This window comes from Folsomia candida, unplaced genomic scaffold (assembly GCF_002217175.1).
Source record: "Folsomia candida strain VU population unplaced genomic scaffold, ASM221717v1 Fcan01_Sc001, whole genome shotgun sequence".
Lineage (NCBI taxonomy): Eukaryota > Metazoa > Arthropoda > Collembola > Entomobryomorpha > Isotomidae > Folsomia > Folsomia candida.
In genome coordinates this window covers 2921678-2933813 of record NW_019091193.1, presented here as the reverse complement: position 1 = coordinate 2933813, position 12136 = coordinate 2921678, and the positions used below count along the sequence as shown (strand labels likewise).

Below are 12136 nucleotides of genomic sequence, written 5' to 3'. Positions count from 1 at the left end.
CATCATATGTCACAACGTACATATTATTTATTATGTATGTATGTAAATATATCCGCACTTCCAGCCCTGTGATCCTGACATTACTTTCCTGCATGTCTTCACACGTGATTTCCATAGAAATCTATCACTGGAAGGTCATACAGATTTACTCAATTCCATTAAATTCCTTAACAATCACATTCTATTCCAATTTTGAGAACGTGATCAATAGTCGCCACAGACTATTATCAGACTATGGCACAGACTATGGGTACGTGAAACACGTCCCGTTTCATTTGCAAATCACGTGCGAATCGAATTCACACATGATTTGGGTCGTCCGATCTCTCTCAACTGCGACGCGAATGACTGATAAAACCTTGAGATAATGTATTATTAATAATAATAAATAACCACACACTTCAGACATACAATACATAAGCCATTAGCACATCCTGCCCATACAGGTGTGTGGGTAATCCACCGGGCCTTATCAGTAACAACATTACACGTATACCCCCTTACATTTAGGTATTCACACCCATGTGCCCATCGTATAAAACGACAAATTGACAACAGACTGCACTCAGCTGCCTAGTCGGTAACATCCATCAGCTGATAACAACAATTCTCGAAAACTTAAAATTTTAATAAATGAGCCAGGCCAAGGTTTCCATAGCCTTGGGAAGCATCCCATGCGAAACCGGCCTGGCTGAAGGGCCCCATTGGGACGCCGACAGAGAAGAGCTCTTCTACGTAGATGTTGTCCACCACTCCGTTTTCCGCTACCTTCCAAAAGAGGAGGAATGCTACAAGGTGGAAATTGGTGAGAAATTTGAAAATGAGTAAATTTGTCAGTTTACTGATATACCTTAAGAAATTTAAGTACGTGATGTTGCAAAATTGTTTAATTCGAAACAATTTCGTTCCCACATTTACTAGGAAAATTTGCATATTTTTGTTTCGAAGTAAATACATATGCGAATTACTTAATTCCGATTTAACACCTTGTCGCGAGTACCCCCAATTTTCCCTATCGAGACTTCTGAAATTAGCGGACTTTTATCTGTACAAGTTGAAAACGAAAATCGCTTCGTTGACGACTTGCGCCTTAGTTAAACTATGTACAACATTGGCGCAAGTTAGAAACGGGTAACATAAAATCTGTAAAATGCCTGATTTTTTTTATACCTTTCATCATTTTATGTACACTCAGACGCCGAAGACATCTCCGTCGTCGTTCCCGTCGCCAGAGAGCGTAATAAATACATCGTCGCTGCAGGAAGAACGGTCCAACTGATCGACTGGGATGGCCTTTCGACCACCCCCAGTGAAGCTAAACTTCTCCACACTGTCGACGATGAACTTCCAACCAACAGGTTAAACGATGGCAAATGTGACGCCCACGGAAGGCTTTGGGCAGGTAATACAAAAATAATTGGTGTGCAAACCAATTTCAATCCAGATTTTTGTATTCCTCACGCACATCGCATCGCCGCGTTGACAAATGTGCATACAACATGTCGATAAATTTTTAGTGTTCAAAAGTCACTGAATTTTTCGCATGTGCGGACATTTATTTGTCAAGAAACTGAGCGGATTACCAATAAAGCTTTGAGTATTGTGAGTTAAAATTACACGTAAAGCATGTCACCGATTTTAACCCCTGGATTTCATAATTTTATACTTATGCCTTCCTAAGATACGTATTTTCCACCTAATTTCCAGGATCCATGGGTGAATTTGACGTAAAGACGGGGAAAGTGCGGTTAAAAAAGGGGTCGCTCTATAGTTTCGAGGGTGTCTTACCGGAAGTGCACTTTGGCCAGATCGACATCGCCAACGGCCTGACATGGTCACCTGACAATTCCGTCATGTATTACATTGATTCTAATTCTGGACGGTTGGACGCGTACGATTTTAATTTGGAAAGCGGGACTTTAAGTATGGATGTCTATACTTTTTAGTTTGATGGTAGGATTCTCACTATCTTGCACACCTTACGGTAGGCAATCGTCGTACGGCATACAACTTCAGGTCGGCAGGAACACTCGGACTGGCCGATGGGATGACGATTGATACAAATGGGAATGTTTGGGTGGCCATGTTTGGCGGACAAGGGGTAAGGATGCGCAAAGTTGGTGACAAAATTGTTACCGATTTCATTTACATAGTCATGTCATGAGTCACGATTTGTAACGAAATTCAGGGTAATAATTTCGGTAAAAGTTAAATTCTTTGAGAAATTGTAACAAGTTTGTGGTAATAAATTTTGGTTTCGGTATAGCAAATTATTCGGTACCAAACTCGGAATTGTAACCTACGTGGAAGAGCCTCATTTATAACGAAAAATTATTGGTGACAAAGTGTCACTGACAATTTTGTTACGAATTAATTTTGAGTGTGGCAATAATTACTTCAAAAGAACTCAACTTTGCATAAAAAACTGCACAGAATTGGCAATTCATTGCAGTATTATAATTGCAATGTATAGTACACCCATAGATTATTGCATTGCTTGTATTATAATTGCAATTATAATGCAATAATTAACTGCAAAAATTGTCATATCCAGTAAATTCACTATTTTTAAGTTATAAATCCTCCCATATTTTTTAGGTGGTACAAATCGACCCTAGAGTCGGCAAACAGATTGGTCTCGTAGAAATGTACGCAAATCGTGTGACCTCTGTCACCTTTGGGGGGACAAATTTGGACACATTGTACATCACGACGGCGGGCGCATTTATGCCGAACGATAAATTGGAAGACTTTGGACTTGGTGCGGGACAACTTTACCAAGCCGTTAACGTAGGGGCTAGAGGCTTAAGTGGTGGAGTTAGTTATGCAGGAATAATTTAGTAATTAAGTAGATAAAATAAATATTTGCAATTAAAAATGTTCACACATCAGCATATCACACAAACCAACCATTTTTTTTATTTATCACTTCACTCTAAATCGGACAAAAATAAAACTTTGAGTACCTATTTATGAGCTTGAATATTTCTTGTTTAGTTCACCGTATTGTTTATGAAAACTCTACTTATTTAAGTCGCCTTTTCTTCCTAACAGGTTATTATGTGGCGTATGTTCCAATACTTACCCATATGTACAAACGTTAGAAATTTGAGTATGAATCATTCTTCCAATTCATTGGACGAAATATCTGCAAAGAAGCAGGAAAAAGTCGGAAGATACACTTGGGTCACCCTTTACATATTGCATACATAATTAGAAACCCATAAACAAAGACTGAATTCTCAAGACCAAGAGGTAAAGACTCCGGTCAATTAATAAAATAAAAGATATGACAACTTTATTTTTGTAAATTTTTAAAATAAATTCTTCTTCATAACATTTCAGCTTACTTTTCAATTTTATTTTTTAGCTTAATTAGAACAAATGATAACAACCCCATTTTTTATAGTTAACCAAACCAAATCCTTGCTATTTAAACATTATTTAATTGACAGTCCTTTAATTTTAATAAATAATTTTAGCATAATTCTAATCTTGTTTTGGATATTCAATAAGTAAGAGTTTTAGAAGTTTTACTTTCTACGAGTAGCAGCAATGAAGTCCATCTTCGCACCAACCAGATCCTAGAGGAACCTCGGCAATAGCACAGGCTGAATCAGTGCAAAACGTCCCTTCAAGGATGGTGTCACTCTGTTGACAATTTTGGTCCTGGGTGCCTGAAATATGTAAACTTTAATTTTGCGAACGCATTTGTATCGCACTCAGATTATTTACTAAATTCAGAAATTTATTCGTTCAAGAAAACAAATTCGAATTTGGATCGAATTAACATAACCAAAGTACATTAACATAATTGGTAACATGTTCGACTCGCTTCTTATCAAAAGATAGTACATGTGTACTCCATTAATTCCTGATAAAGTGAATTCGGTCACACAAATTTCCCCATAAAACATGCAATCAAAGCATGAGTTATCATTCGGATTCATGATTATCTGTATCAGCACGTGCAAATTATTTGGATGTGCATACTAATTACGCACCTTGTCCGACCACATCTTGGACGAAAACTGCCAGCACAAAAAGTGCTAAAAGTATTTGCAGCAACCTCTTTCCAAAATTTTGAGCCATGGCGTATGCACAAAATTTCCACAAAACCTATTTAAAAAATGCATATTTACAAAACCATTATTTTTCAAAACATGCAACTTAGTATTTCAAAGTTTGAAGTTCAAATTTTTCAAATTTCTTACTATAGCAAAATATGGGCCAAAATCCTGTAGCAAATTTCCAGCTCGGGAAACAAGTCGCTAGTCGGTAGTGAATGATTTCGTTACTGGACGAATGAAATGATACACAGATTTTTATTCCGCATTACATAAATACATAATCATATCAACGTTGTCCCGATTATATAAGCGACTTACGACATTTGTCATCTTACGTAAATGTCACGACTTTTACGGACCGCAAAATTTGTTTCTAAGTATAAATTGTACATACATTCGCAAGAATTGAGCCATACAAATTTGATCTCAGGGTTCATGCAACGTGAAGAAATGTCAATCTCAGAAGATGAAGGAACCATGCGTAAAGAATGTGACCTATTTTAGGAGGATTTTGACCAATAAGATGACCAAGGTAACATCTGAAAGAATTGATGCCTTGACTCTGAATACTCCCCCATCAAATCGATAGCATTCCTTATGCACGGTCTTAATGAGACAAAATTTATCATTGAACTCCGACATTTATGTATCTACAAGAACTCAACTTGACACCCGATTCTGGAACAGAGAAGTGGATGAATTGAATTGAAGTTGCTAGAGACGTAAATAATTTCTACAAATGTATGACTTTTTTTAATAAAGTAGGATATAAAATAAGTATATACATATTCATAATGATCGTTGAAGTCATTTTAAGATTGATAATTTTCTTGGGTGGCTTGGCCTTTGCTAAATAAATGATTATTGTGTATGTAAGTGCAAATCGGTATTTAAGCATGCATGTGCCTTCATACATATGTAAATACTATATCTATGTATATGAAATTTATGTTGAAACATGTCACACTATCAATCTTGCATGTATATGTACAGTACATTCGTACTTTACTGATACGTACATTCGTAGTACATCTGTACTATATGTACATGCATATTATGCATGTACATACATATATAGAGTAACGTATTATCTGTACTCGTACAGAACTGACACGTGCAATAAAAACCAGAACCAGAACCATTCTCGTCTTTCTCTCACTTCATTTCATATGCTATTGTCAATTTATTTATATAAATATAAATGTATTTATGTAAACATATGTGTCAGTGTGAATAAGTAATTGTAAAGAGTTGCTTCCGAAATATGTTTATTTCCCTTAAGAAACAATTCCAATAGGTTTTTCATACATATGCATTTATGTCATTCATGTGAAGATTAATCATTACACATTAAGGGAACAGGAAATTTGGGAATTTGAACAACAACCCGATTAATTGGTTTCCGTCTGTATACATACATACATAAACTATGATTATTATCAGTCCTACATGGCTATGAAAGTACATAAATATGTACGTAGTTGGTATACATACATATTTACACTTACATAAATATGTGCATTTATACGCATACAAATTCCCTCTATGTATGTGAATATTGGTGTGTATGCATATACATACACATCTATTTACATATTTACGGTACACGCATATTTGCGGATATGCATTTCTAAGAGTATAACTCATTGCTGTGCAAATAAATATATTTATAAATACATATTTAATTCGTGTTTTTAACAGAAACATAAATTCATCGCATTTTCAAGATGCATATTCTAAGAATATTTCATACCGCGACAATTTTCATGGTGTTCATACAAAAATCAAGTACACTTTCTCTCTCCGCATTTTTAAATCAATTTGAGACCCTCACTGTCCAACTTTTATTCGACCCGACCATAAATTCACCCACAGTTGCAAACCTTATCAACCAAAATCATCCCCAAAATCCTGTCCAAATCGAAAACATAAGTCCTACCGAGTTCCATAAAAGTAAATATTTTATAGCCAATGCTACCATAAATTTCGCCCACGAAATTTACTACCTTGTCAACTCCACGTTCAACATGACGTCCCATTCCTCTGTTCGAGTACCAAACTACATTTCCATAATTGACACTCGGTTCACCCCAGAAAATGAGATGAATTCAATTTTGTTAACCATATTCAGTTCAATGTCGGCCCTAAAGGAAACGCCGGATTATATTGTTTTCCTATTTTACCCGAGCCCCAACCAGTTTTCGAACTTTTTAACAAAATCTTTGACTTACAGCGTTATACTTCTAAGCTTATTTGGATACAATATCCTCCAAATTCGGATACCCAATCGTCACTAATCCTGTTTCAATACTATTCCGGCGGATCGGTCAACTTTCACCCCTTGCAAACTAACGATCTCCTCGACTTATCAGCTGTTTGGTTCAATTTCCAATCGAATCTTGGCGAAATGTCGGTTCATCACCAGTCCATTGCATTATCAGCTGATACCAGCTGTTTCTCCTACCCGTTCTTACTCGACACCCCTACCGGACCCTGTGTCATATCGACGCTTTCCTCCCATTACAACTATACAGCTGTTCAACCAAGTCAACATGAAAACCATAAAATAGCAGTAGGCGCTGTTTTAGACGGAATTGTGTTAAGTGAATATGTATACACCGCTTGGATAAAATATTCTAGCAGGCGGTATGAGTGGATAAATGTTGCGACAACATATGACTTTGTTGAATTCCAAGTATTCGTGAAACCGGGAGGATTCAACAGTCTAGGATTACTCATGCCGTTCGATCTTCTCACGTGGATCTTAACGCTAGGTGGTACTACGGTCGCGACACTGCTTATGTTTGTGATGCAGTCGAAAAAAACATTGAGTATCGGAAAGTTCTTATCGATCTGGTGGTCCTGTTTAATGCTTTTACTCGACGAAGTGAATTTACCTAGTGCACGCATTTTAGTAACTGAGACTAAATACCGCCTTGTCTTCGTCACCCTGTTAATGATGTCCTTCCAACTTGACGAACTTTACAAAGGTAGCCTTTGCTCATACTTGACTGCAAGTCTGCTCCCAGAAACACCCTCCGATTGGGGAGACCTCGCCTCCGTAGAGGATCACCCTATCCTGACGACCTCGATAATTCGACAGAGAAATTTCGACACTGGAGAAATCACGGATTCTTTCATCGTGAAAGACTTCGTAATTAGTGATTTGCTCGTCGACTTCAAAAAAGCCCACCCCTTCCGCAACATTCTGCAAAAGCTTGACGACAAAATCACTTTTATCACCGCTGACATGTTCGCCGTGGTGAAAAACATTACAGAAAATGGCGCCATAGAAAATATGGCACACGAAATAATTAGTGTTTCCGAGAAGTTTGCCATAGTAAACATGGCGTCAGATTTGTTCGTTTTTGACGCTCTAATTAATGTCAAAGGCGGCTTTATCGCTGTTAAGAATTCGGCAATTTCGTTCTTCACGAGCCGCTCGCCTTGGTTTGTGAGGAAGAATTTCTTCTCTGTAATTTTTTCTAGGGGGTTAGCTCGTCTCGTTGAGGCAGGAATTTTTCAAAAGTGGGAGACTACACATTGGGAATTTATCTTACTAAATAGAGTCGCTTTCTACGAGACCAATACACCGATGGGGGTCCATTACGGGAGAATTGTTAATGCGAAAATTGGGTTAAATATTTTAGAAGTCGAAGAAAAAGTAGGGCTAGAAAATCTGAAATTGTTTTGCTTGATTTGTTTATTTTTTGTGGGTATTACTTGCCTTATTTTTGGAGTGGAGGGTCTGCTAACTTTAAAATGTGGGCGTAATAGAGTTGTTGTTATGAAGCAACGATGTAATATAACGGATCATTTAAGTTGATGTATATATCTACACGGATAAAATTCATACAAGTCGTAAATCTTTGCCACTAATTACCTATGTCACTGTTTCTAATTGTGACATGCAAATTTTAGACATTTTGTTTAGTAGATTTCCAACTTTTGAGAAATATTTATGTACTTAATAATAAAATAACTTCCAAAAAGAATAAGTCATTACATATTTAATTCGACACTAATACATATCACCAAAATTCCAGAAATAGAATCACAATCGGAAACCATCATTCAGAAAATTTTCATGCTTCGGATGAAACTTTCCATGCAAGTTGCATGCAAAAAATTCATGGATAGTGGACCAAGCTAGATGAACAAAGTTGAGAAAATACAGTAGGGTCAGGCGCCTAAAATATAACGATTTTGGCCTTGAATAACCCCGGAACGGTTTGTCGTAGCGGGTCAAAATTTTGAACAGAGGAGCATGTTATTCTCAAGTACGTGTGTGCAAAAATTCAACTCTCTACTTTCAAAAATGTCTCCCCCACAGCCGCCAGAAGTCAAAACAGTCATTTTAACTCTTTCCAAACTCCGTCTAAAAAATTCGGTCTCCGCACAAAAATTTTAATTTTCGAGTATCCGAACTCAAAGAAGTCCATTTGACTTACATCAGCGTATTGTACAGGTATTTCACTATTCGAAGTGATTTTTATCTCAAATCTAGCTTCAAGGTCCTTTGCATAATCTTGCGGCTACTTTGCCGTCTTGGAAGACGCTGCGTCTGCATGAAACATTATCTTATTTATTTTTTTACTGTACAATTTAGGAAAATGTCATTCTAAAAGTGGTTGCAATACACGGTCCACATCATACTTTACAGATACGTTCACTTTTTGCGGGACTTTGATAAGTGGGAGGACACCACGACCCGACATTGCACCCACCACCATAAACTGTTTACAAAAGTTCTCCTCACGCGGAAGCACTAACTTGCGTGAATTTTTTCCGACATTAGTCGTGTAGTAAGCTCTTCGAACCTAATTAGTAACTTGTTGAGAAATTATTGCTTCGTCAAATGTTACTAATAACTCACTCTGATTCCTTGACAGAAAATTCAAATAATTTTTTTTGTGAATACGGGCGCGATTTGTTTCTTGCTTTTCGGTCAGCTGATGCACACGAGTTTTCCGACGAAGTCGTTTTTTCAAAATCTTAATTTCTCTTTTCACTCAACGCTTAGACACCCCAACCTTACGTAAAATTTCCCTTTGGGTCGGTGGAGTGTCTTTTGAGGTCAAGAGGTCACTTTTCCTAAGCACGGTCGGAATTCGCACTTTTTTTGTCTTCTTTTAGGGGGTGGTGGTTGCCCTTAACTCAAAATTTCTCGCCTTTCACCTATATTTTTCAATACCTTATTAATTCTAGATTTCGAAACCGTTTTCTCTTCACTTTTAAGATATTTTGTTATTCGGCTGTACGAGGACTTAAGTTTGGAAAGAGTTTTTATGACTGTCTCGACTTCTGGCGGCTGTGGGGGAGGCATTTTTGAAAGTAGAGGGTTGAATTTTTGCACACACCTATCTGAGGATAACATGCTCCTCTGTTCAAAATTTTGACCCGCTACGACATACCGTTCCGGGGTTATTCAACGACAAAATCGTTATATTTTAAGCGCCTGACCCTGTATGGTGTATGGAAGAGCGAATTCGCTTTCTCCCAACCAAAACAACAAAAAATACTTTCACTCACACTTCATTTTTTTGTATTTCATTTATTGTAAAAATTTAACGGATACAAATTTTGGTGTGCACTTAATTAATGCGTAACTAGTTAAGATCTATTTTAAAAACTTTTGGAGAGATTCTCACATTCTAATGCCAACTTACTTATAAATATCTTTAAATAAGAAGTTGAACAAAGGTGAGAACTTTAAAAAAGTCATTTACTTACTTGGTTTAATTAATACTGATGTTAAGACTTGCTAATTTTACGATAAGTATTAATTCATATAATGATATCACGTCTATGTATGTATGTGTTCAGAGACGTACTTTTAAGTCAAATTCAACTCAAATTTTTAGGAAGTTTCCTTAAATCAAAAACCAATTCCGCTTTAAAAGAATTTGCATCAAATTGAATTATAATTTCACATTACACGTTATAAATACATCAATATTTGATATTTAATGATTAACATGAATTTTCAAATGTTTTATTTCATATCATGATAGTTTCCTTCTACTCCTATTTGAAATCCACGTTAGTAAGCCGTCTGCCTTCTCATGTCGCCGACTCTGACAGCCAATTCTCACGTAAGCAATTTTTTGCCAAATTTTCGACTCTTTCCTCCCACACTTGCTGATTAGTGCATACATATTTATTTATTTTCAGGTAGACACCGAGGCGCACGAATTTGTCTGGAATATCGACAACTTCAACTTCCTCTCAAATGATAAGAATTTCCTGGACACGCACGCTTTCCTCTTCACGGCCGGCTCCAGCCTCGGCGTACCTTCAAAATGGAGACTCTACTTTGCACGAAATTCCGCTCTATCGTGCACAACGCTATGCTTCCAATTGGTCGAATACAATGGCACGGACCAGGTTCCCGTCACCCTCGAAGTCATCGTGGACAATGGACCTCGAAGCAAATTTGAATACAGTAAGGAAACGTTCATAAAATACATAAATGGGTGATTTTTTACCACTCCCTCCCCCTTGTAACGGGTTGCAACTCCTTATTAACATGTGGCGAAAGTTGGAACACACAGCCCTCCCTCTCATATTGAGAATCACAAAAGAAACATTGAGGGTAGTCATTATTTCTTCGTGTCCTTAGTATCGTAAAATAGTTTACGGAGATAAAACAAGGGGCCAACCGTGAAAATCGTAAGCGTAGTAACGTGATTTTCGATGACAAAATCTTACGACGCTTACACAATCTCGTAAGCGTCGTAAGTTATTTTACGATACGAAGAATACTAAGGATACGATTAAATAATGAATACCCTCATTTAGTTGGGTGGCGACAAGATAGATAACTTTACGAATTAACACATTTTTGCGTAGAAATGGACATCCACTACTTCGCCCCAACCTGGGCTATCCAATGTGATGATTTTTTAGGCTACTATAAAGAGAAAAACTTGAATGCTCCATGGATGCGGATGCAGAACTATCCATCAGGCGTTTTTACACTCCCCTCGATTTGTAAAACACTTGGCAGAGACACGTTAAAGCTGATCATTAACGTTCGGGTTTTTGGCAAGCCCACCTTTACGGCTAATGGAATTCTTTCCTCGTCATCTACTACTTTGGAGATGGAGCGCGAAAAAAGTGTCCAGCGTCATAAGAAGGTCATACTCGCCATGCTGGAAAGCGGGGATCGGTCCGATGTGACCTTTGAGACTAGGGATGACCAACGCGTTACTGCACACAGGCTGATCCTATCCATGCAGAGCACCGTTTTTGCAGCCATGTTCGCCTCCGAAATGAAGGAGAAGGTTGAAGGTGTCGTCAAACTGGACGACATTGGGGGCGACGGGGTCAAAATCTTGTTGAAATTTCTCTACACTGGAGAACTGGATGAAAAATGGAGCGAATTTTATGAAGAGATTGTCAACGCAGCCAATAAGGTGAGGATAAAGAGATAATACTAATAATTAAATACTATAACTATAAACGTCGTGTTTAGTTACATAAGTCTTTTATTATTTTTCTAGTATCAAATCATGTCCTTGATGGAAATGTGCGGCAAGCTGCTCCCGACTCTGGTCTCATGGGAAAATTGCTTCGAGCTCTTGAATCTTACCGAATTGTATGATATGACTGGTGCGAAGGAGGAGATTGAAAATTTTATGAAGAGGTATGATTCCAATTATAAATAAGTTTACATGTACAGAATGTAACAAGTGTGTAACAAGTTTCTAATTTTCTAGCGATCCGGAAAAATTGCTTCAGCTTTGTCGTTCTTCACATCCTCCGAAGCGTCCTCGTTATACTGAATTTTTGACAAAAATGTGATTTTCCTTACGTTCTTACTTATTTTTACTTTGACATTGTGTAGAAATTTAGAGTTTTGTTATTTGATCCTCCTTCCGTCTTTCATGTCCCTGTTATCAATAAAACTTTTAGTGATAACAAACAAAAGACAGTATCAATGTGCATATAAGTACTTAAGCCATAAATGGAAATATTAGTATTTTTATACATTTTTTTAAATTATTCCTTAACTTGGTAATAAATCAATATGTATAAATGGAAAATAAAATCCATGCCGAAGC

At 37.2% G+C, this 12136-nt stretch overlaps 2 protein-coding genes and 1 long non-coding RNA gene across 4 annotated transcripts; 2 read left to right on the top strand and 1 right to left on the bottom strand.

Annotated features, from left to right (window-relative positions):
- The first annotated feature begins 567 nt into the window (after window positions 1–567).
- Window positions 568–2969, top strand: LOC110863576 (regucalcin). The gene is made up of 5 exons (XM_022112922.2): window positions 568–805; window positions 1196–1402; window positions 1708–1923; window positions 1989–2101; window positions 2599–2969. The coding sequence occupies exons 1-5, from the start codon at window positions 634–636 to the stop codon at window positions 2839–2841; spliced, it is 951 nt and encodes a 316-aa protein (XP_021968614.1). The 5' UTR covers window positions 568–633; the 3' UTR covers window positions 2842–2969.
- Window positions 2970–3339: 370 nt separating this feature from the next.
- LOC110841643 lies at window positions 3340–4350 on the bottom strand. The gene is made up of 3 exons (XR_002547241.2): window positions 4215–4350; window positions 4005–4119; window positions 3340–3677 (listed from the first exon to the last, which is right to left on the bottom strand). It is a non-coding gene; the product is annotated as an uncharacterized LOC110841643 (long non-coding RNA).
- A 4007-nt stretch (window positions 4351–8357) lies between these two features.
- LOC110841614 (BTB/POZ domain-containing protein 6-B) lies at window positions 8358–12123 on the top strand. Of its 2 annotated transcripts, none has more exons than XM_035846499.1 (6): window positions 8358–8538; window positions 10085–10165; window positions 10245–10515; window positions 10923–11488; window positions 11576–11718; window positions 11792–12123. In XM_035846499.1, exons 2-6 carry the CDS (start codon window positions 10136–10138, stop codon window positions 11874–11876), a joined length of 1095 nt encoding a protein of 364 aa, XP_035702392.1. In that variant the 5' UTR covers window positions 8358–8538; window positions 10085–10135; the 3' UTR covers window positions 11877–12123. The 2 variants fall into 2 exon arrangements, with proteins under 2 accessions (XP_035702392.1, XP_021942990.1); XM_022087298.2 differs by lacking the exon at window positions 8358–8538 and adding an exon at window positions 8786–9773.
- The last annotated feature ends 13 nt before the right edge of the window (window positions 12124–12136 follow it).

Bases quoted from the DNA above. Each gene is read 5' to 3' on its own strand.
- LOC110863576 (XM_022112922.2), top strand. From the start codon at position 634: ATGAGCCAGGCCAAGGTTTCCATAGCCTTGGGAAGCATCCCATGCGAA. The intron at 806-1,195 runs GTGAGAAATTTG...ATGTACACTCAG, and splicing joins ATGCTACAAGGTGGAAATTG to ACGCCGAAGACATCTCCGTC. The intron at 2,102-2,598 runs GTAAGGATGCGC...CATATTTTTTAG, and splicing joins CCATGTTTGGCGGACAAGGG to GTGGTACAAATCGACCCTAG.
- LOC110841614 (XM_035846499.1), top strand. From the start codon at position 10,136: ATGTCGCCGACTCTGACAGCCAATTCTCAC. The intron at 11,489-11,575 runs GTGAGGATAAAG...TTATTTTTCTAG, and splicing joins TTGTCAACGCAGCCAATAAG to TATCAAATCATGTCCTTGAT. The intron at 11,719-11,791 runs GTATGATTCCAA...CTAATTTTCTAG, and splicing joins ATTGAAAATTTTATGAAGAG to CGATCCGGAAAAATTGCTTC.